This window comes from Pongo abelii, chromosome 8 (assembly GCF_028885655.2).
Source record: "Pongo abelii isolate AG06213 chromosome 8, NHGRI_mPonAbe1-v2.0_pri, whole genome shotgun sequence".
Taxonomy (NCBI): Eukaryota; Metazoa; Chordata; class Mammalia; order Primates; family Hominidae; genus Pongo; species Pongo abelii.
The window spans coordinates 96,214,943-96,234,958 of record NC_071993.2 but is presented as its reverse complement, the minus strand read 5'-3'; the positions used below and the strand labels follow the sequence as shown (position 1 = coordinate 96,234,958).

Genomic DNA, 20,016 nt, shown 5'->3' with positions numbered 1-20,016 from the left:
ACAGGCCTAATTTCTTCCCCTGTTATCTCTGGGCTATCAAAGCTTCCTGCCTGAATGAGGATGCCGTGCTAATCCACATAAGGCTCTTCCAAGTTGCACAGTGATGCAAACTATGCTTCTGGTTCACATGTCTTTCTCTAAGTAATTAACTATTTTTCAATATAAATATTTCTTTCCCTTTCTCTGCACATACACACATACACACACATATATACACATTTCTGGTTACATAAGAAATCATGTTTATTGTAAAGTAATTGAAAATGCTCTATAAAGATTAAAATAATTATTTCTAATCTCACCGTTTACATATAATGATTAGGTACCTTTTAGTGTATAAGCTTTCAGGAAATTTTCTTTTTTTATTATACTTTAAGTTCTAGGGTACATGTGCACAACATGCAGGTTTGTTACATATGTATGTATACATGTGCCATGTTGGTTTGCTACACCTATTAACTCATCATTTACATTAGATATTTCTCCTAATGCTATCCCTCCGCCATCCCCTGACCCCACGGCAGGCCCCAGTGTGTGATGTTCCCTGCCCTGTGTCCAAGTGTTCTCATTGTTCAAGTTCCACTTATGAGTGAGAACATGCGGTGTTTGGTTTTCTGTCCTTGCGATAGTTTGCTCAGAATGGATTCCAGCTTCATCCATGTCCCGACAAATGACATGAACTCATCCTTTTTTATGGCTGCATAGTATTCCATGGTGTATATGTGCCAAATTTTCTTAATCCAGTCTATCATTGATGGACATTTGGCTTGGTTCCAAGTCTTTCCTATTGTGAATAGTGCCACATTAAACATACATGTGCATGTGTCTTTATAGTAGCATCATTTATAATCCTTTGGGTATACACCCAGTAACAGGATCACTGGGTCAAATGGTATTTCTAGTTCAAGATCCTTGAGGAATCACCACACTGTCTTCAATACTTGAACTAGTTTACACTCCCACCAACAGTGTAAAAGCATTCCTATTTCTCCACATCCCCTCCAGCACCTGTTGTTTCCTGACTTTTTAATGATGGCCATTTAACTGGTGTGAGATGGTATCTCATTGTGGTTTTGATTTGCATTTCTCTGATGGCCAGTGATGATGAGCATTTTTTCAAGTGTCTGTTGGCTGCATAAATGTCTTCTTTTGAGAAGTGCCTGTTCATATCCTTTGCCACCTTTTTGATGGGGTTGTTTGATTTTTTTCTTGTAAATTTGTTTAAGTTCTTTGTAGATTCTGGATATTAGCCCTTTGTCAGATGAGTGGACTGCAAAAATTTTCTCGCATTCTGCAGGTTGCCTGTTCACTCTGATGGTAGTTTCTTTTGCTGTGCAGAAGCTCTTTAATTTAATTAGATCCCATTTGTCTATTTTGGCGTTTGTTGCCATTGCTTTTGGTGTTTTAGTCATGAAGTCCTTGCCCATGCCTATGTCCTGAATGGTATTGCCTAGGTTTTCTTCTAGGATTTTTATGGTTTTAGGTCTAACATTTAAGTCTTTAATCTATCTTGAATTAATTTTTGTATAAGGTATAAGGAAGGGATCCAGTTTCAGCTTTCTACAGCTTTCTACTGGCTAGCCAGTTTTCCCAGTACCATTTATTAAATAGAGAATCCTTTCTCCATTTGTTATTTTTGTCAGGTTTGTTAAAGATCAGATGGTTGTAGATGTGTGGTGTCATTTCTGAGGCCTCTGTTCTGTTCCATTTGTCAATATCTCTGTTTTGGTACCAGTACCATGCTGTTTTGGTTACTGTAGCCTTGTAGTACAGTTTGAAGTCAGGTAGCGTGATGCCTCCAGCTTTGTTCTTTTGGGTTAGGATTGTCTTGGCAATGCAGGCAGTTTTTTGGTTCCATATGAACTTTAAAGTAGTTTTTTCCAATTCTGTGAAGAAAGTCATTGGTAGCTTGATGGAAATAGCATTGAATCTATAAATTACTTTGGGCAGTGTGGCCATTTTCAAGATATTGATTCTTTCTATCCATGAGCATGGAATGTTCTTCCATTTGTTTGTGTCCTCTTTTATTTCATTGAGCAGTGGTTTATAGTTTTCCCTGAAGAGGTCCTTCGCATCCCTTGTAAGTTGGATTCCTAGGTATTTTACTCTCTTTGAAGCAATTGTGAATGGGAGTTCACTCATGATTTGGCTCTCTGTTTGTCTGTTATTGATGTATAAGAATGCTTGTGATTTTTGCACATTGATTTTGTATCCTGAGACTTTGCTGAAGTTGCTTATCAGCTTAAGGAGCTTTTGGGCTGAGATGATGGGGGGTTTTCTAAATATACAATCATGTCATCTGCAAATAGGGACAGTTTGACTTCCTCTTTTCCTAATTGAATAACGTTTATTTCTTTCTCTTGCCTGATTGCCCTGGCGAGAACTTCCAACACTATGTTGAATAGGAGTGGTGAGAGAGGGCATCCCTGTCTTGTGCCAGTTTTCAAAGGGAATGCTTCCAGTTTTTGCCCATTCAGAATATTGGCTGTGGGTTTATCATAAATAGCTCTTATTATTTTGAGATACGTTCCATCAATACCTAGTTTATTGAGAGTTTTTAGCATGAAGGGTTGTTGAATTTTGTCAAAGGCCTTTTCTGCATCTATTGAGATAATCATGTGGTTTTTGTCTTGGGTTCTGTTTATGTAGTAGATTATATTTATTGATTTGTGTATGTAGAACCAGCCTTGCATCCCAGAGATGAAGCCAACTTGATCTTGGTGGATAAGTTTTTTGATGGATTCAGTTTGCCAGTATTTTATTGAGGATTTTTGCATCAATGTTCATCAGGGATATTGGTCTAAAATTCCCGTTTTGTGTGTGTGTGTTTCTGCCAGACTTTGATATCAGAATGATGCTCAGCTCATAAAATGAGTTAGGAGGGATTCCCTGTTATCTCCTGATTGGAATAGTTTCAGAAGGAATGGTACCAGCTCCTCTTTGCACCTCTGATAGAATTCGGCTGTGAATCCGTCTGGTCCTGGACTTTTTTTGGTTGGTAGGCTATTAATTATTGCCTCAATTTCAGAGCCTGTTACTGATCTATTCAGGGATTCAACTTCGTCCTGGTTTAGTCTGGGGAGTATGTGTCCAAGAATTTATCCATTTCTTCTAGATTTTCTAGTTTATTTGCGTAGAGGTGTTTATAGTATTCTCTGATGGTAGTTTGTGTTTCTGTGGGATTGGTGGTGATTCCCCCTTTGTCATTTTTTTATCGCATCTATTTGATTCTTCTCTCTTTTCTTCTTTATTAGTCTTGCTAGCAGTCTATCTATTTGTTGCCCTTTTCAAAAAACCAGCTCCTGAATTCATTGATTTTTTGGAAGGGGTTTTCTTGTCTCTGTCTCCTTCAGTTCTGCTCTGATTTTAGTTATTTCTTGCCTTCTGCTAGCTTTTGAATTTTTTTGCTCTTGCTTCTCTAGTTCTTTTAATTGTGATGTTATGGTGTCGATTTTAAATCTCTCCTGCTTTCTCTTATGGGCATTTAGTGGTATAAATTTCCCTCTACACACTGCTTTAAATGTGTCCCAGAGATTCTGGTATGTTCTGTCTTTGTTCTCATTGGTTTCAAAGAACATCTTTATTTCTGCCTTCATTTCGTTATTTACCCAGTAGTCATTCAGGAGCAGGTTGTTCAGTTTCCATGTAGTTGAGTGGTTTTGAGTGAGTTTCTTAATCCTGAGTTCTAATTTGATTGCACTGTGGTCTGAGAGACAGTTTATTATGATTTCTGTTCTTTTACATTTGCTAAGGAGTGGTTTACTTCCAACTATGTGGTGAATTTTGGAATAAGTGTGATGTGGTGCTGAGAAGAATGTATATTCTGTTGATTTGGGCTGGAGAGTTCTTTAGATGTCTATTAGGTCTGCTTGGTACAGAGCTGAGTTCAAGTCCTGAGTATCCTTGTTAACCTTCTGTCTCGTTGATCTGTCTCATATTGACAGTGGGGCGTTAGTCTCCCATTAATATTGTGTGGGAGTCTAAGTCTCTTTGTATGTCTCTAAGTCCTTGCTTTATGAATCTGGGTGCTCCTGTATTGAGTGCATATATATTTAGGATAGTTAGCTCTTCTTGTTGAATTGATCCCTTTACCATTATGTAATGGCCTTCTTTGTCTCTTTTGATCTTTGTTGGTTTTAAGTCTGTTTTATCAGAGACTAGGATTGCAACCCCTGCTTTTTTTTGCTTTCCATTTGCTTGGTAGATCTTCCTCCATCCCTTTATTTTGAGCCTATGTGTGTCTCTGCACATGAGATGGGTTTCCTGAATACAGCACACTGATGGCTCTTGACTCTTTATCCAATTGGCTAGTCTGTGTCTTTTAATTGGGGCATTTAGCCCATTTACATTTAAGGTTAATATTGTTATATGTGAATTTGATCCTGTCATTACGATGTTAGCTGGTTATTTTGCCCATTAGTTGATGCAGTTTCTTCCTAGCATCGATGGTCTTTACAATTTGGCATGTTTTTGCCAAATTGTACCGATTGTTCCTTTCCCATGTTTAGTGCTTCCTTCAGGAGCTCTTGTAAGGTAAGCTTGGTGGTGACAAAATCTCTCAGCATTTGCTTGTCTGTGAAAGATTTTATTTCTCCTTCACTTATGAAGCTTAGTTTGGCAGGATATGAAATTCTGGGTTGAAAATTATTTTCTTTAAGAATGTTGAATATTGGCCCCCACTCTCTTCTGGCTTGCAGGGTTTCTGCCAAGAGATCTGCTGTTAGTCTGCTGGGCTTCCCTTTGTGGGTAACCCGACCTTTCTTTCTGGCTGCCCTTAACATTTTTTCCTTCATTTCAACCTTGGTGAATCTGACAATTATGTGTCTTGGGGTTGCTCTTCTCGAGGAGTATCTTTGTGGCATTCTCTGTATTTCCTGAATTTGAATGTTGGCCTGCCTCACTAGATTGGGGAAGTTCTCCTGGATAATATCCTGAAGAGTGTTTTCCAGCTTGGTTCCATTCTCCCTGTCAGTTTGAGGGACACCAATCAAATGTAGATTTGGTCTTTTCACATAGTCCCATATTTCTTGGAGGCTTCGTTCGTTTCTTTTTACTCCTTTTTCTCTAAACTTCTCTTCTCGTTTCATTTCATTAATTTGATCTTCAATCACTGATACCCTTTCTTCCACTTGATCAAATTGGCTACTGAAGCTTGTGTATGCATCACGTAGTTCTCATACCGTGGTTTTCAGCTCCATCAGGTCATTTAAGGTCTTCTCTATGCTGTTTATTGTAATTAGCCATTCGTCTAATCGTTTTTCAAGGTTTTTAGCTTCCTTGCGATGGGTTCGAGCATCCTCCTTTAGCTCGGAGAAGTTTGTTATTACCGACCTTCTGAAGCCTACTTCTGTCAACTCGTCAAAGTCATTCTCCATCCAGCTTTGTTCTGTTGCCGGCAAGGAGCTGTGATCCTTTGGAGGAGAAGTGGTGCTCTGGTTTTTAGAATTTTCAGCTTTTCTGCTCTGGTTTCTCCTCATCTTTGTGGTTTTATCTACCTTTGGTCAAATGTTAGTGACCTACAGATGGGGTTTTGGTGTGGATGTCCTTTTTGTTGATGTTGATGCTGTTCCTTTCTGTTTGTTTTCCTTCTAACAGTCAGGTCCCTCAGCTGTAGGTCTGTTGGAGTTTGCTGGAGGTCCACTCCAGACCCTGTTTGCCTGGTATCACCAGCAGAGGCTGCAGAACAGCAAATATTGCAGAACAGCAAATATTGCTGCCTGATCCTTCCTCTGGAAGCTTTGTCTGAGAGGGGCACCGGGCTGTATGAGGTGTCACTTGGCCCCTACTGGGAGGTGTCTCCCAGTTAGGCTACATGGAGGTCAGGGACCCACTTGAGGAGGCAGTCTGTCCATTCTCAGAGCTCAAACACTGTGATGGGAGAACCACTGCTCTCTTCAGAGCTGTCAGACAGGGACATTTAAGTCTGCAGAAGTTTCTGCTCCCTTTTGTTCAGCTATGCCTTGCCCCCGAGTTGGAGTCTGGTTGAGCTGTGGTGGGCTCCACCCAGTTTGAGCTTCCTGGCCACTTTGTTTACCTACTCAAGCCTCATTAATGGCAGATGCCCCTCCCCCAGCCAGACTGCCGCCTCACAGTTTGATCTCGGACTGCTGCGCTAGCAGTGAGCAAGGCTCCGTGGGCGTAGGACCTGTTGAGCTAAGCACAGGATGTAATCTCCCGGTGTGTCGTTTGCTAAGACCATTGGAAAAGCACAGTATTTAGGTGGCAGTGTCCCAATTTTCCCAGTACAGTATCTCACAGATTCCCTTGGCTAGGAAAGGGAAATCCCCTGACCCCTTGCGCTTCCTGGGTGAGGCAATGCCCCACCCTGCTTTGGCTCACCCTCCATGGGCTGCACCCACTGTCCAACGAGTCCCAGTTAGATGAACCAGGTACCTCAGTTGGAAATGCAGAAATCACCCGTCTTCTGCATCAATCACACTGGGAGCTGCAGACCAGAGCTGTTCCTATTTGGCCATCCAGGAAATTTTCTATTTATATAAACTGTTTATACAAAAATAAGTTCTTACTATATGAACTGTTTGGTAACTAACTTATTTTTTACTTAACATTAAATTGCAAATTTATTTCCAAATCAATATATACAGATCAACATCATCATTTTTAAGACTTACTATTTTATTTTATTGATATGCCATAATTTATTTAGCCAGTCCTTTATTGATGAACAGTTACATTGGTTATGATATTTGGCTATTCTCCAGAATATATCCTCTTATATGTCTATTATTATTATATCCCTCAGAATATATCCTTTTATATACATATATATATAATTTTATAGACTAGTTCTCCAGAATATATCCTTTTATCTATCTATCTATCATCAATATCACCTGATTATTTCCTTTATATAAATCCTAGAGGTGACATTGCTGGTGATATATAATTCTTTATTGTCAAATCTTAATTTGTATAATAACCTCTCAGAAGAAGTTAGCAAAATACAAAAATAAATAAGAATCCAAGTTCCTGACCTGCTTTTGTTTCCATAAAACCTTCCTTAGAGCAGTGGTTTTCACATCTACTTGGCTTTAGTAGCCCCTGTGGTGGTTGAACACTTGTTCTTCTTGTTATCCAGCATGGCCCAAATGGTCAGCTTCCGATTTCCCACTTATTATGGTCTAGCAATTAAAACCCTTGGAGACAGGAGCAGCTAATTGAACCAAACATTTTAAGTTCTGGCTCAAATGTATGCTCATTCATTTTTTGTATAAAATGCCTGCATTGTATTTTTCAGATGTATCTCAATTTTTTTTGTGGAGTTCCAGACATACTTCACTCAGGATTATGCGCAAACGGCATGGATCCATTCCATTGTAGATTGTGTGACCATGCTCTGTGGTGAGTATCACTTACTAGGATAGGGAATTACTGGCCACTCTTGAACTGTATATGACAATGACGTTCCACTGACTTTGATTACTAGTTTTGCTAAGTAGAAGGGCTACATTAAAAACTATCTAGGACTATATAATATAAAGAAAAGATCAATCCTATCTTCAGCCAAAGCCAACCAGACTTGCTCTTGTAATTAATGGTCTTGGCTGATGTCAGGTAGAACAGTTAGATAATACACTCAAAAGAACACATAAGATTTGGTTCTTCCATATAGAGATAGGATGCTGAGCATTCTAGAACCTGTCCTGATTTTGGAAGCAATTTACAGTATATGCTGGCTTCTCTCTTCCAAATGGTATGGCCTTCTCATTCTCCAGTTATGTAAATAGTTATTGATAGTACCATGAGCCATTTTTATATAGTCATAAGTGCCAACAGTGTTGTATCACATCTCAAGTCTTGGATTGCATTCTGTTCCTTCCCCGAGGGCTTGACATTTGGCTCATGGGTTTCATCTTTTTTATGTATAAATCTTCATGCTTAGAGAAGTATTGGGGAAGGATAGGATTATGTCATCATGAGATAAACATATTCATTATGGGTGTAATTTCATTCAGGAAACTCCGGAAGTGTTATATAAGGTATGTAGGGTGTTCTAGAAATGTATAGAATTAACATTCCATCTGTGTAGTAGAGGACAACAAACCTGGCATTTGTTTAAAATAAATTTCAAACTCAAATTATGAAATTGATGCCTTAGAGAGTTTCTAAGATTAAATCAAATTGTTTGCAGCTTAGACCCACTTAATCCGTTCATTTCAATGAGTTCTGAGTATTTTAGGAAATTTTCATCTCTTCAAGCCATGTCTTAGTGGCAAAAGGGAAATAATACCTGTATTCAGTAACTCATAATAACCATTTTATTCCATTCTAGATACTGACTCATATTTCTTTTTGGAAAAAAAATGCATATACTCATGAATCAGTTAAATTGTACTGAAATATATAATATTTGTTTGGTTGGGAGGAAGTTGAGAGCAGTTCTAAGACTAAAAGCAGGTTTCATGAGAAGGCTAAATCAACTCAACTCTTTCAACTAGTAAGAAGGTCTTAAGGGATCAAAAAATCATATATTTGAGTTATAGAGCTTGTCTTTTTTTTTTAAAACCACTTGATTTTCAGGGTCACATTATTAGTCACAGCGTTTGCATCAGCACACCAAAGAAGCCATGTTTGTTTTCTCAGAGGATAAAGGTGACTAATTTCCCTCATTTCTATCTTTTGGAGGATATTCATAATCCCCCAAATAGGAGGAAATGACCTTAGGTAACCAATATGGTCACAATGACTGTGTGAAGCTTTGAGTAGGGTTATGTCAGAAGCAATGTATTTAAATTCTATGCAAGACCAAGAGGCCTGTTGTACACAATTACCATATACCTACCTGCTCACCTTGTAACATAATATTAGAACATTAAAGTTCAGAGTATGGATGAGAGTCTGCAGAATCACATGTGGGACACCCACTGGGAACAGATCTGCTCTGTGATGAACAGAGAAGGTAACAGTTGAACTGACCCCTAATTTCAGTCTGATCGATACAAAAATGATCATACTCTTCAGACACCTAGAAAATCAGGTCTTCTGATCTTGCTACTAAGAGTTACTGATGTCAGCATGAATTTTTCCTTAGAAGGAAATTCACATGCCTTCCTCACCCATCACTCCTTCCATTAGTCTGAGAGACCCAAAGAGTAAAGGCATGAAATAACCTCACACTCAGGGTGTTAGGTGCTCTTGTTGGTGACCTTGGGCCATGCCACATACCCCTGAACTTCAGTTCCATTTTGGTCTCTGGTTTTACTTAATATTCTATGAGCCTTGAGGTCAACGTAATTCTGATACACTGGTAAGCCACAAATTGAGTGAGACCAACTAGAATGTCACCATGGGCATGAAGCATTTTTCTTAGATTTTCTGGGCTTTGATAACTCAACCACAGGGTGTGCTGAAGCATGAAAACTGGGCCAGATTGTGGAATTTGTCTATGATCTCTCTCCCTGGTCTTTTACTGCATAACACTGCTGGTCACATGGTGTTATCCACTTTCTTTCTCCAGCAATTAACTGTCACCATTATTGCTAATGGTATATGATCAACATTATAGTAAGCATCCCTGTGCAAATGACATGTAATTTAGAGAAAGTTGATCCACTGTTTAAAAAACACCCTACCGTCCTGCCATTATGACTATAATAGAATGAAGAGGATTGAGCCCTGAAATGCAGGTCAGGAGACTTGAGTTCTATTCCAACCCTGCTGCTTATTGTCTGTGGGACCATGGACAATCACTTCCTTTCTCTGGGCCTCAGTTTCCAAAGCTGCAGAATTAATAGGGTGGGCTCAATGCTTTAAAGGTTCTCTGCTCTGTCAATGCCACATCACAGCCTTTCACAGTGCCCTCAAGGCCTTTCTGTTGAACCTATTTCTTATTGTTTTTGAAGCTCCACTTGGGAGTGTTGTCAGTAACCATTTATCCTGTCAAGTGGGAATCATGCTGGGTGGCTTGCTTGCATCTACCGGACTCATCCTGAGCTCATTTGCCACGAGTCTGAAGCATCTCTACCTCACTCTGGGAGTTCTTACAGGTAAGGGCACTTTGTACCACCTGTCTCACCCCACTCCATCCAGGGATTTCCAAGCACATCAACAGAGAAGTAATTCATAAAATATTCATTTTGTTAGATGCATAATTTAGTTGACCTAGCTTGCGTCTACCTACCTAGCAGTTAAACAGAGCTGGAAATGAGATTACATTACCCTAATGAAAATGCATCTCCACTGTAATTCAGCCAGATGATACAAGCAACTGCAGCTTTCTCTTTGGAATTAGTGTATGGCTGAGATTCTGTACTCAGAAGAAACAAGATATTACCCAGGGCAACATGAATTTTCAGCAATGGTCATTCTTTCAACCATTGCCAAGACATTAAAATACTATTGACGATCAATCTGAGTTGCTCATGCTTTATAATGAATATTGCTGTCCAATAAATGGGAGTTTCTAATTTTAAAAAAGCCCTTTATTGTGAGTATTCTTATATTACACATTCTTTCTCAATGCTTTGGAAGTATCACTTTAGCAAATCATAATAAATCCCATGGGAAAAAAGCAACATTTACATTCAATAAATCACACTTACAGAGACTGCATAGGATTGTGGGACTGCAATAGGAGTTTGCCCATCACTCAGAGGGGTGTGGAGAGTAGTGCCAACTCCTGTCTGGGCATTGTGCCATTGGTGTGGCGTGAATAAGGTCAATAAAGGACGTAACCTCATAGTGAGGCTATAAATTTGGCTGTGTTAGCTAAAGAAGATACATCCACCCCTAGTAACCCAAAGAGCCTGACTGCTGCTATGGTGACCAATGGATCCCAGTTTACCAGGCACTGTCCTGGTTTTAACACTGAAAGTCCCACATCCAGAAACCCCTTAGTCCAGGCAACTCTGGGTTGCTGGCTACCCTGCACTGCAGATGGAAGCAGGAGCTTCTGAAGGTGGTTCTCTTTTTGCTTCTCTGACATTCTAGTTGCCATAAAATCCAGGCTCAAAGCCCCTCAGATCTTCTTTACTTAAAAAGTAATAGAAGTTGATCTTTTTTTTTTTTTTTTTTTTTTTTTTTGAGACAGGGTCTATCTGGCTCTGTCCTCAGGCTGGAGTGCAGTGGCGCAATCTCAGCTGCAACCTCTGTCTCCTGGCCTGAAGCCATCCTCCCCCTTCAGCCCCCTGAGTAGCTGAGACTACAGGCACATGCCACCATACCTGGTTAATTTTTGTATTTTTTTTGCAGAGATGGGGTTTTGCCATATTGGCCAGGCTAGTCTCAAACTCCTGAGCTCAAGTGATCTGCCTGCCTCAGCATCCCAAAGTGCTGGGATTACAGGCATGAGCCACTGCACCCAGCCCAAAAGCTGAAGGTTTCTAAAAAGCTTTCTAGAGTGTCAACATTTGTCTGCTGACCTTAAGAGATATTTTCACATATATGAAAATATACATTGCTATGTTCACATATAAAATTGGCATGATGTTTCCCAACTATGTAAAATTACCTTGGAATTTTCTTAGTTGTATATGCTATTTGAATCCAAATTCCAGAGTGGTGCAGATTATCAGTGTTGTGTCTTCATAGGCAGTGAAGAGTTTAGGGAATTGTCTGGATAATTTAAGTTAAAAAATGGAGGAAGTGATAAGTTTCTTTGGTTGGCATTATCCAGATTTTCTAGTGAATTCCAATTTAGTTTGTGTAATGATTTTTATGTTCTTCATTTAATTTTGTTTATGAAGTCATATTTCCTTAAGGGTGTTCTCCCTAAGAAGAAAGTCATATATATTCTACATTTTCCAAATTGTGAATGACTGGTGAGGGGAGACTCATTTTAAGCTTGGTGTAAAAAGCAGCTCTAAAAGAGTTTAATGAGAGGTCAGATTCTCTTTAATATAAATCATTGTATTCTGAGATATTGTTGGCTGTTTATGGTACATCAGCACTCATAGAGTTCTCTTTATCCTCAGGTCTTGGATTTGCTCTTTGTTACTCTCCAGCTATTGCCATGGTTGGCAAGTACTTCAGCAGACGGAAAGCCCTTGCTTATGGTATCGCCATGTCAGGAAGTGGCATTGGCACCTTCATCCTGGCTCCTGTGGTTCAGCTCCTTATTGAACAGTTTTCCTGGCGGGGAGCCTTACTCATTCTTGGGGGCTTTGTCTTGAATCTCTGTGTATGTGGTGCCTTGATGAGGCCAATTACTCTTAAAGAGGACCACACAACTCCAGAGCAGAACCATGTCTGTAGAACTCAGAAAGAAGACATTAAGCGGGTGTCTCCCTATTCATCTTTGACCAAAGAATGGGCACAGACTTGCCTCTGTTGCTGTTTGCAGCAAGAGTACAGTTTTTTACTTATGTCAGACTTTGTTGTGTTAGCCATCTCCGTTCTGTTTATGGCTTATGGCTGCAGCCCTCTCTTTGTGTACTTGGTGCCTTATGCTTTGAGTGTTGGAGTGAGTCATCAGCAAGCTGCTTTTCTTATGTCCATACTTGGAGTGATTGACATTATTGGCAATATCACATTTGGATGGCTGACCGACAGAAGGTAAAATTCATGAAACCACAATTGGTTCCCCACCAGGGGACTTTAAGCCTTGAGTTTCTCCTCAGCCCCTTACCCTGTGGAGTACCTAGGTCTGAATAATGTTAACAAGTCTGCAGTATCTGAAGGCATCTCCCTTGCTGGTACTTCTGGATCAGAGGTTGGCAAAATTTTCTGTAAAGGAACAGATAGTAAACATTTTTGGTTTTGTAGGCCAAGTGTTCTTCATCATGACTACCCAACTCTGCTATTATAGTACAAAACAGCCACAGACAATATGTAAACAAAAGAGAGTGGCTATGTTCCAATAAGACTTTATGCACACTGAAATGTGAATTTCTCTTATAATTTTCATGTGTCACAAAATATTGTTCTTTTGATTTTTTCCAACCATTTTTAAACGGAAAAACCATTCTTAATGCACAGGTAGTACAAAAAGATGTCATGGGTCAGATGTGTCTAAATTGCAGAAGCCTAGGGTAACTACAAGTTCTGGTGGTAGATTTAATTCCATCCCAAGACAAGTCAGTCCTCAAGCAAGACAACTTTTGGCTGGGTGTGGTGGTGCTAGTTTCTTTTGAACCACTCCTGACTGGCAATGGAAAAAGGAGCAGAATTCAGTTTAGGCAGGAGGGCCAGGTGCAATGATAACACATTATCTGTAGCCACATATTCATGTTTGACAATGCAAATTGCAAGTAATTTCCTTGTAATTGTAGGCTTAGAAACCAAAGTTATAAGAAATCTACCAAGTAATTTCTTCAGCAAATGCTCATCTGTTTGGACTTAAGAGTGCAGGCTACTCATATTCTCCTAAATGATGAACCATTCACACTTGAGATGTGACCTGCAGGGCTAATACCATCATGTAGCTTCTCACAAATTATGTTTTTGGTAATTAATCAGGATCCAACTGCCATTCTCCAGTGTTATGAATATGATATTTAGTATTAATTCCACATTTTTAATGGTTAAAGAAGAAGCAGAAGAGCAAAGAGTACCTATTTTCACAATCAAATAACTCAGCAAGAAGCAGCCAGGTGTAGGTCTAATGGAGGCATCTCTACTCTGAGGCATACTAGACCTAAGTTCTTGCACTGGCTCTGCTCCTTATTAACCCTGTGACCTACAGAAAGTCACCTAACCCTCAGATCCACAATGATCTCTATCTGTAAAATGAGCCAGTGCAATATTTGCCTGTTGACCTTATACTATTTTGTGAGGTTCAAATGAGGCTGTGAGTAGAAAACTGTTTGTAAAGCATAAGCTGTTGGAGCTGACATTATACAGATCCTTTGAAATTATTGGTATCATAGATGGGTTTGGAGTTATCAGGAAAATTAATGGGAATAACACTTGGGAAATCTTGAAATATATTAGACTTCGTCCTAGTCCAAGACCTCCATCATCTCTGGCAAATCATTTTAATGTCTTTGTATTACAGTTTCCCCTTTGTGTAACCACTTGGGTTATTGAGTATTTATGATCTATGACATGCCAGATACCAATGGATAACATATCTAAAAGCATCTAATAAGGTAGACTGCTAGGAAAATTACCCTTCTGATCCTTTACATCAAGCTTGTCCAACCTGTGGCGCATGGGCTGCCTGTGGCCTGGGACGGCTTTGAATGTGGTCCAACACAAATTTGTAAACTTTCTTACAACATTTTGAGATTCTTTCTTTTCTTTCTTTCTTTCTTTCTTTTTCTTTCTTTCTCTCTCTCTCTCTCTCCCTTTCTTTCTTTCTCCTTCCTTCCTTCCTTCCTTCCTCCTTTCCTTTCCTTTCCTTTCTTTTTTTTCATCAGCTATCATTAGTGTTAGTTTATTTTATGTGTGGCCCAACACAATTCTTCTTCTTCCAATGTGGCCCAGGGAAGCCAAAAGATTTATTTCTATTTTATTTCACGACTACTTTCAGAGTAACCCTGTGAGATAAGTAACCTTTCCATTTTATAGCTAAAGAAATTGAGTTAGGCAGGCAGTGGGTGGCAGGACTAGTTTTAATATTCTACCTTTCTAATTTTGAAGCATATATTCTTTCTACCACACCATGCTTCCTGGAGAGATGAATTCTTGCATTTGCAAAAAAGAAAGATAGGAAGACAGCATACATAACACACAATGGGAAAGCCATCTCTGTAAATAACTGCAATGCCTACTGCTGCATAGCCGCGGCTCTAAAGCTCTTTTACAGAATGTGTACATCCTGCACTTATTCTTGTTCTTCAAATCTACAGGTGTCTGAAGAATTACCAGTATGTTTGCTACCTCTTTGCTGTGGGAATGGATGGGCTCTGCTATCTCTGCCTCCCAATGCTTCAAAGTCTCCCTCTGCTCGTGCCTTTCTCTTGTACCTTTGGCTACTTTGATGGTGCCTACGTGACTTTGATCCCAGTAGTGACCACAGAGATAGTGGGGACCACCTCTTTGTCATCAGCGCTTGGTGTGGTATACTTCCTTCACGCAGTGCCATACTTGGTGAGCCCACCCATCGCAGGTAAGTTTCCAGAGAGAAACCCCAACCACCTTTTCTCTTTGGCATATTGATGTGAAAACAGCAAACCCACATGCAGTCAATGAGAAGGATTGTCAAGAGAGTTGGGGAAGAGTGAAAGAGAAAAGGGTTGTAAGAGCCCCCAAAACCATCATGGTCCCACCTACATCCTTGTTTTATAATCTTCTTCCAACCAAGTAAGAACCTTAGCCTACCTGGAAAGAGTAAGTCCCAAATTAGGGTCTTGATACCTTTCCATATTAATGATGGGGGCAGGGGGATGGAGCAGTTGTTCAGCCTTATAAATAAGTAGGGTGCATTCAGAGGGAAGTCTCAGGGGAGAACAGGATTCCAACAGGGGGCAGTGGGTGATGAGGCTGAAATTATAAATGCCAGTGTCATAGTGGAGTGTTTTGGGTGCCAGACAGAGGAACTGGGCTCTATTCTTCAGAGACTATGGATAGTATTAACGTTTTTATGTAAAAGGATAATATGGTAAAGTATATATGTTAGAAAATGTGATCTAGCAATTGATCTAGTAACTTAGGAGAGAGGTAGCTAAGATTCTAACAGTTTAGGAGGCAGCTGATAAACACCTGAGCTAAGGCTGCTGCAGCAGAAATAAAGATGAGCTCTGGGGGCAAGGAGAAAGTTTTCAAAACAAAATTCAGCAGAACTTAGCATACAGACGTGAATGAGAGAAAGAAGTCAAGGATGACTTAGAAAATAATGTCGTGGTTGAGAAAATAAGGAAATTCGAGAAAGTGGCTTTGCCTGAAAAATAATGGATATGGTTTTTAGATATGTTGAGATTTCTGAAATATACAGGTAAAAATGCTCAATAGAGCTGTTTAAAGATGAAATATGAGCTTTAATGGATGGCCTCATTTATATATAGATTTGGGAATCATCATATAAAGCACCTAGAATGTTTTATAAACTCTAAAATGCTATAGAGTGAAGCATGATTAAACAAATAACTTGACAAATATTTATTGTATGCATTAAACAAGTAATTCAACAACTATATATTGCATGTGTAACTAGCATTGTGTTTATCATGTGGAGAGACAGGAGTAAACAGGTCAGAAGCTGTTTCTCCTTCCTAAAGCATGTGGTCTACACCACCTGCATCAGAGTCTCCTAGGGACCTTGTTAAAAATGCAGATTCCTTGACACTCCCACCTGTGATCTGAATGTTGAGGATGAGTTCCAGAAATCTGCATTTTCAACCAGCTTTGTTGTGATGCTCATGCACGGTAAATATTGAGAATTACTGTTCCATATTATTATCTGCCTAAATTAAAACTGAGGGAGTGAACAAGGTCTCTGAAGACAGGCAAAAGAGAAATAACCCAAAACTTTGCCTAGAAAGAAGGCAGGAATTTTTTTGAGGAAGGCAGGGTTTCTGCTATTAGCTATTATTGTGAATAGACAGTTTCAGGCTATTTCCAAATCCAGCAATTGGGGTGGAATAAAAACAGCAAACTAGGGGAAATTGTGGCCACTTGAGTGGTGCAGATGACAAAATCCTGTTCAGTTTGAACTCCATGATACAGATCTTTATGTTTAATGCTCCATTTTTGAAAACTACCCCCAAAATGTTCCCACATCCTCCTTTCATAGCTTATTTTAGTGCTCACCAACCTTTAGAAACAGTGTCATTCTATCAAAGGTCACAGGACACAAATGAAATTGGGATTCAGTTCGTGGCCTTCATTGGCAAATCAGACATGATACTCATTACTGGGAATTCGAGGATTAATTCTTATTGTATCATTTTCTTATTTATTTACCTTTCAAATGACAACTCTGTACTCAGTCTTTTTTGTTTGGTGCTAGAGAAATGCACAAGTAAATCAAACAATAACTAAAATATTTGAGAGCAGTTTAAATTCAGGAAATTTTGTGGGGCTTATAACAACTTCTACATGCTATTTTTGACGAATGGATCTGAAGTGGGTAAGAGAAAAAATCATATACTTCTCTGGTGGGTTTTCTTGGCAGATAAGGAAAGTTTGAAGGAATTTAAAAAACCTTTGTTAATTATAAAATAATTTCCTGACGAAGTATAATGTTACTCCACTGGTTTTCTGTCATTGTGGCCCCATTTTGCATATCATATGCCCGGTTTTCCTCAAAATTTAGAGCTGAGATAGATATTGAGATTAATTTCTTGCAACAAGAGATAAAGAAAAAAAAAAGCTAGTTTGCATTTGCAACTTCTAAAATAGCCGAAAGTTCTGATTTTCAAACTGGATAGAGTACAATGACTGAATCCAGTTGAAAATGTAATACTGCTTTGAAGCATGTCATGTTACTCAAAATAGTGTATAGGTGCTGTGAATACTACTGGCATTTTGTACAAATATGTTCTCTTAACACCCTAGGTAAATTATTCCAACTTTAATAATTTAAATGATGCTATTTTTATCTTTTTACCAGATTTCATGGGGTTAATAATAACTAATATTTACATTGTGACTACTAAGTACATGATGCTCTTCGAAGCACTTTACAGAACAACGATCAATTCACTCTAGAAGTTTTCCTGGAAAACAGAATGTATTTTTCAGTTGCTGCACAATATTTTTAGGTGACCTCTTTTTGTCTCAAAGTTACAATTGGTGGTGCTATCGATCTATTACTATCCTTACAAATTATTAGAATTTGAGAGTGGGTAAGCAATTGAATTTTCAACTCAACAATATAATTTTGCTGTTGTTCGTTACAGGATGGCTGGTAGATACCACCGGCAGCTACACTGCAGCATTCCTCCTCTGTGGATTTTCAATGATATTTAGTTCTGTGTTGCTTGGCTTTGCTAGACTTATAAAGAGAATGAGAAAAACCCAGTTGCAGTTCATTGCCAAAGAATCTGATCCTAAGCTGCAGCTATGGACCAATGGATCAGTGGCTTATTCTGTGGCAAGAGAATTAGATCAGAAACATGGGGAGCCTGTGGCTACAGCAGTGCCTGGCTACAGCCTCACATGACCAAAGGCCTTGAGCCCCAGAATCTTCAGGTTTGAGAGAGGTGGGGCCACCAGATTCTTCATGTTTCTGAAACTTTTTATTTTGGCAGAAGTATTGCCTTCCAAGGAAATTATTATTATTGTTTTGTTAACATATTAATATTTATAAGGGGAAATAGCACATAATAAAGAAAGCTGGACTAGCCCAGAGGCTTCTCATTTGGGATTTGTACTCATAACTGAACTCATATCGTTTGGTCAATGGGCATAGCTCTGTGAGAAATGTAAGGACACAGCTGATATAATTAGCTGTAATTAGGGATAATTTCAAAGCATAACCAAAGCAGATGACACTGGGCAGCAGCTTTGTTCCAGTCTCAGCCTCTTCATGTTCCCTCCTCAGAAAGAAAATGGAAACATTGACGTGTAGCTTTGCTTACCTTGTTCTGGTTAGAGAAGGGAGGTCAGCTTGGGTGTGGTGGTGAAGAGTGAAGATGCCATACCTTTTTCATGGTGGAGTTTCTCATTAGGGTTTTACTTGGGATTGTTAAAGAATACTTGAGATTCTTCAAAAAGTGGTGATTAATATAGAAAGAAACTCTTATTTTTTTTTCTCTTAGTCTTCCAGCCAGCCCTTGCCTCTGCCCAAGGGTAGACACCACTATGAGTATCCAAATAATCATGGAATGCCATGGTTGGAATAGATCTTAAAGGGCGTCTGGTAAGATCCACTTGAAATTTCCACTGGAAACCGAAAGCTCTTTTCCTAAGACCGGGTTCCAGGCTCTCACCTTTGTTACAATCACATATAATACTTACTCTGAATTTAGCAGAACACACTTAATCACAAGGACAACCTCTCAATCTTACCTGAAATGTTAACACTACCAAAACTTCCCATTTTTTACCTTCAGAGAAAAAGCTCTTAGACTGCAGACGCATTCCTGTTAGGTTGGAAAAATGTTGGCAGTATTCCAAATGGGCAGGAACTGAATTCTTGAATCAGCAGGTCTCTGGTGAGAGTTTTCTTTGCAGATCAGACATTTAGTTTTATCATTACCCAAAAGAGGATTGGAGGGGGTCAGTTGTCTGAAAAATATTATCCTAGAGATATTCTAAAGGTGAGATTCCTTTCTCCCTGTGTTAATTCTTGTTCCACTGTCCACTGCTCTTCATCTCTTTATGGATAATAATTAGAAATCTCCTCACTGGATCAGAAGTTGATTTATTCTTAAATACTCCACTTTTCTATGGTTTGGGATAATTTCCGAGTCTTCAGATTGAAGAGGGAAGGCATGGAGGGAAGAAAAAGTCCAGATCCCCCAGCTTGTTTCCAACCATTTTAAGTCCAAAGAATTATAATCCTGAATCTCACATCGTGTCACACCTGTAATAGGGGCAAATTATGCAATCAATTTTAATTACCAGGAGTTTAAAATCCAAATGTCAAGGAACTGTTTTGACCCTGAAGGCTATTTAATCCACTGACCCCTACAAGGCCTCACAAGTGCTGGGGAAAAAAAACAGCAATGAGGAAGATCCTGAGTTAATGTGTATGCTCAGCAAGAGAGCTTGCCTATACCTTGATTATTTCATAAAATCACGTTAATACATTGCTTTCAGAATGAAATACTGACATGATTTGATAGGAGAAAATGGTAATATTTCATAGTTGTTTTCCAAAGAGAAATTTAAATGTTATCTGTTATCTCCTTACTTAGTTTAAGAATTTAGTTTTGAACCGCATTGACTTTGTCATTTGCAATTTTAAAAATATTTGGGGCTGGGCATAGTGGCTCACACCTGTAATCCCAGCACTTTGGGAGGCTAAGGCGGGCGGATCATGAGGTCAGGAGATCAAGACCATTCTGGCTAACATTGTGAAACTCCGTCTCTACTAAAAATGCAAAAAATTAGCCAGGCGTGGTGGCAGGCGCCTGTAGTCCCAGCTACTCGGGAGGCTGAGGCCGAAGAATCGCTTGAACCCAGGAGGCGGAGGTTGCAGTGAGCCAAAATCATGCCACTGCACTCCAG

General features: G+C 39.3%; 1 protein-coding gene across 1 annotated transcript in view; it reads left to right on the top strand.

Moving 5' to 3' along the window:
- SLC16A12 (solute carrier family 16 member 12) overlaps positions 1–19,623 on the top strand; it is a 122,474-nt gene extending 102,851 nt beyond the window's left edge. The window contains exons 3-7 of the mRNA XM_054522616.2: positions 7,259–7,362; positions 9,864–10,007; positions 11,934–12,513; positions 14,751–15,010; positions 17,742–19,623. Of these exons, the coding sequence (XP_054378591.1) occupies positions 7,259–7,362; positions 9,864–10,007; positions 11,934–12,513; positions 14,751–15,010; positions 17,742–18,004 (1,351 nt within the window). The 3' untranslated portion in view covers positions 18,005–19,623. The remainder of the gene's footprint in view (positions 1–7,258; positions 7,363–9,863; positions 10,008–11,933; positions 12,514–14,750; positions 15,011–17,741) is intronic.
- Positions 19,624–20,016: the final 393 nt, after the last annotated feature.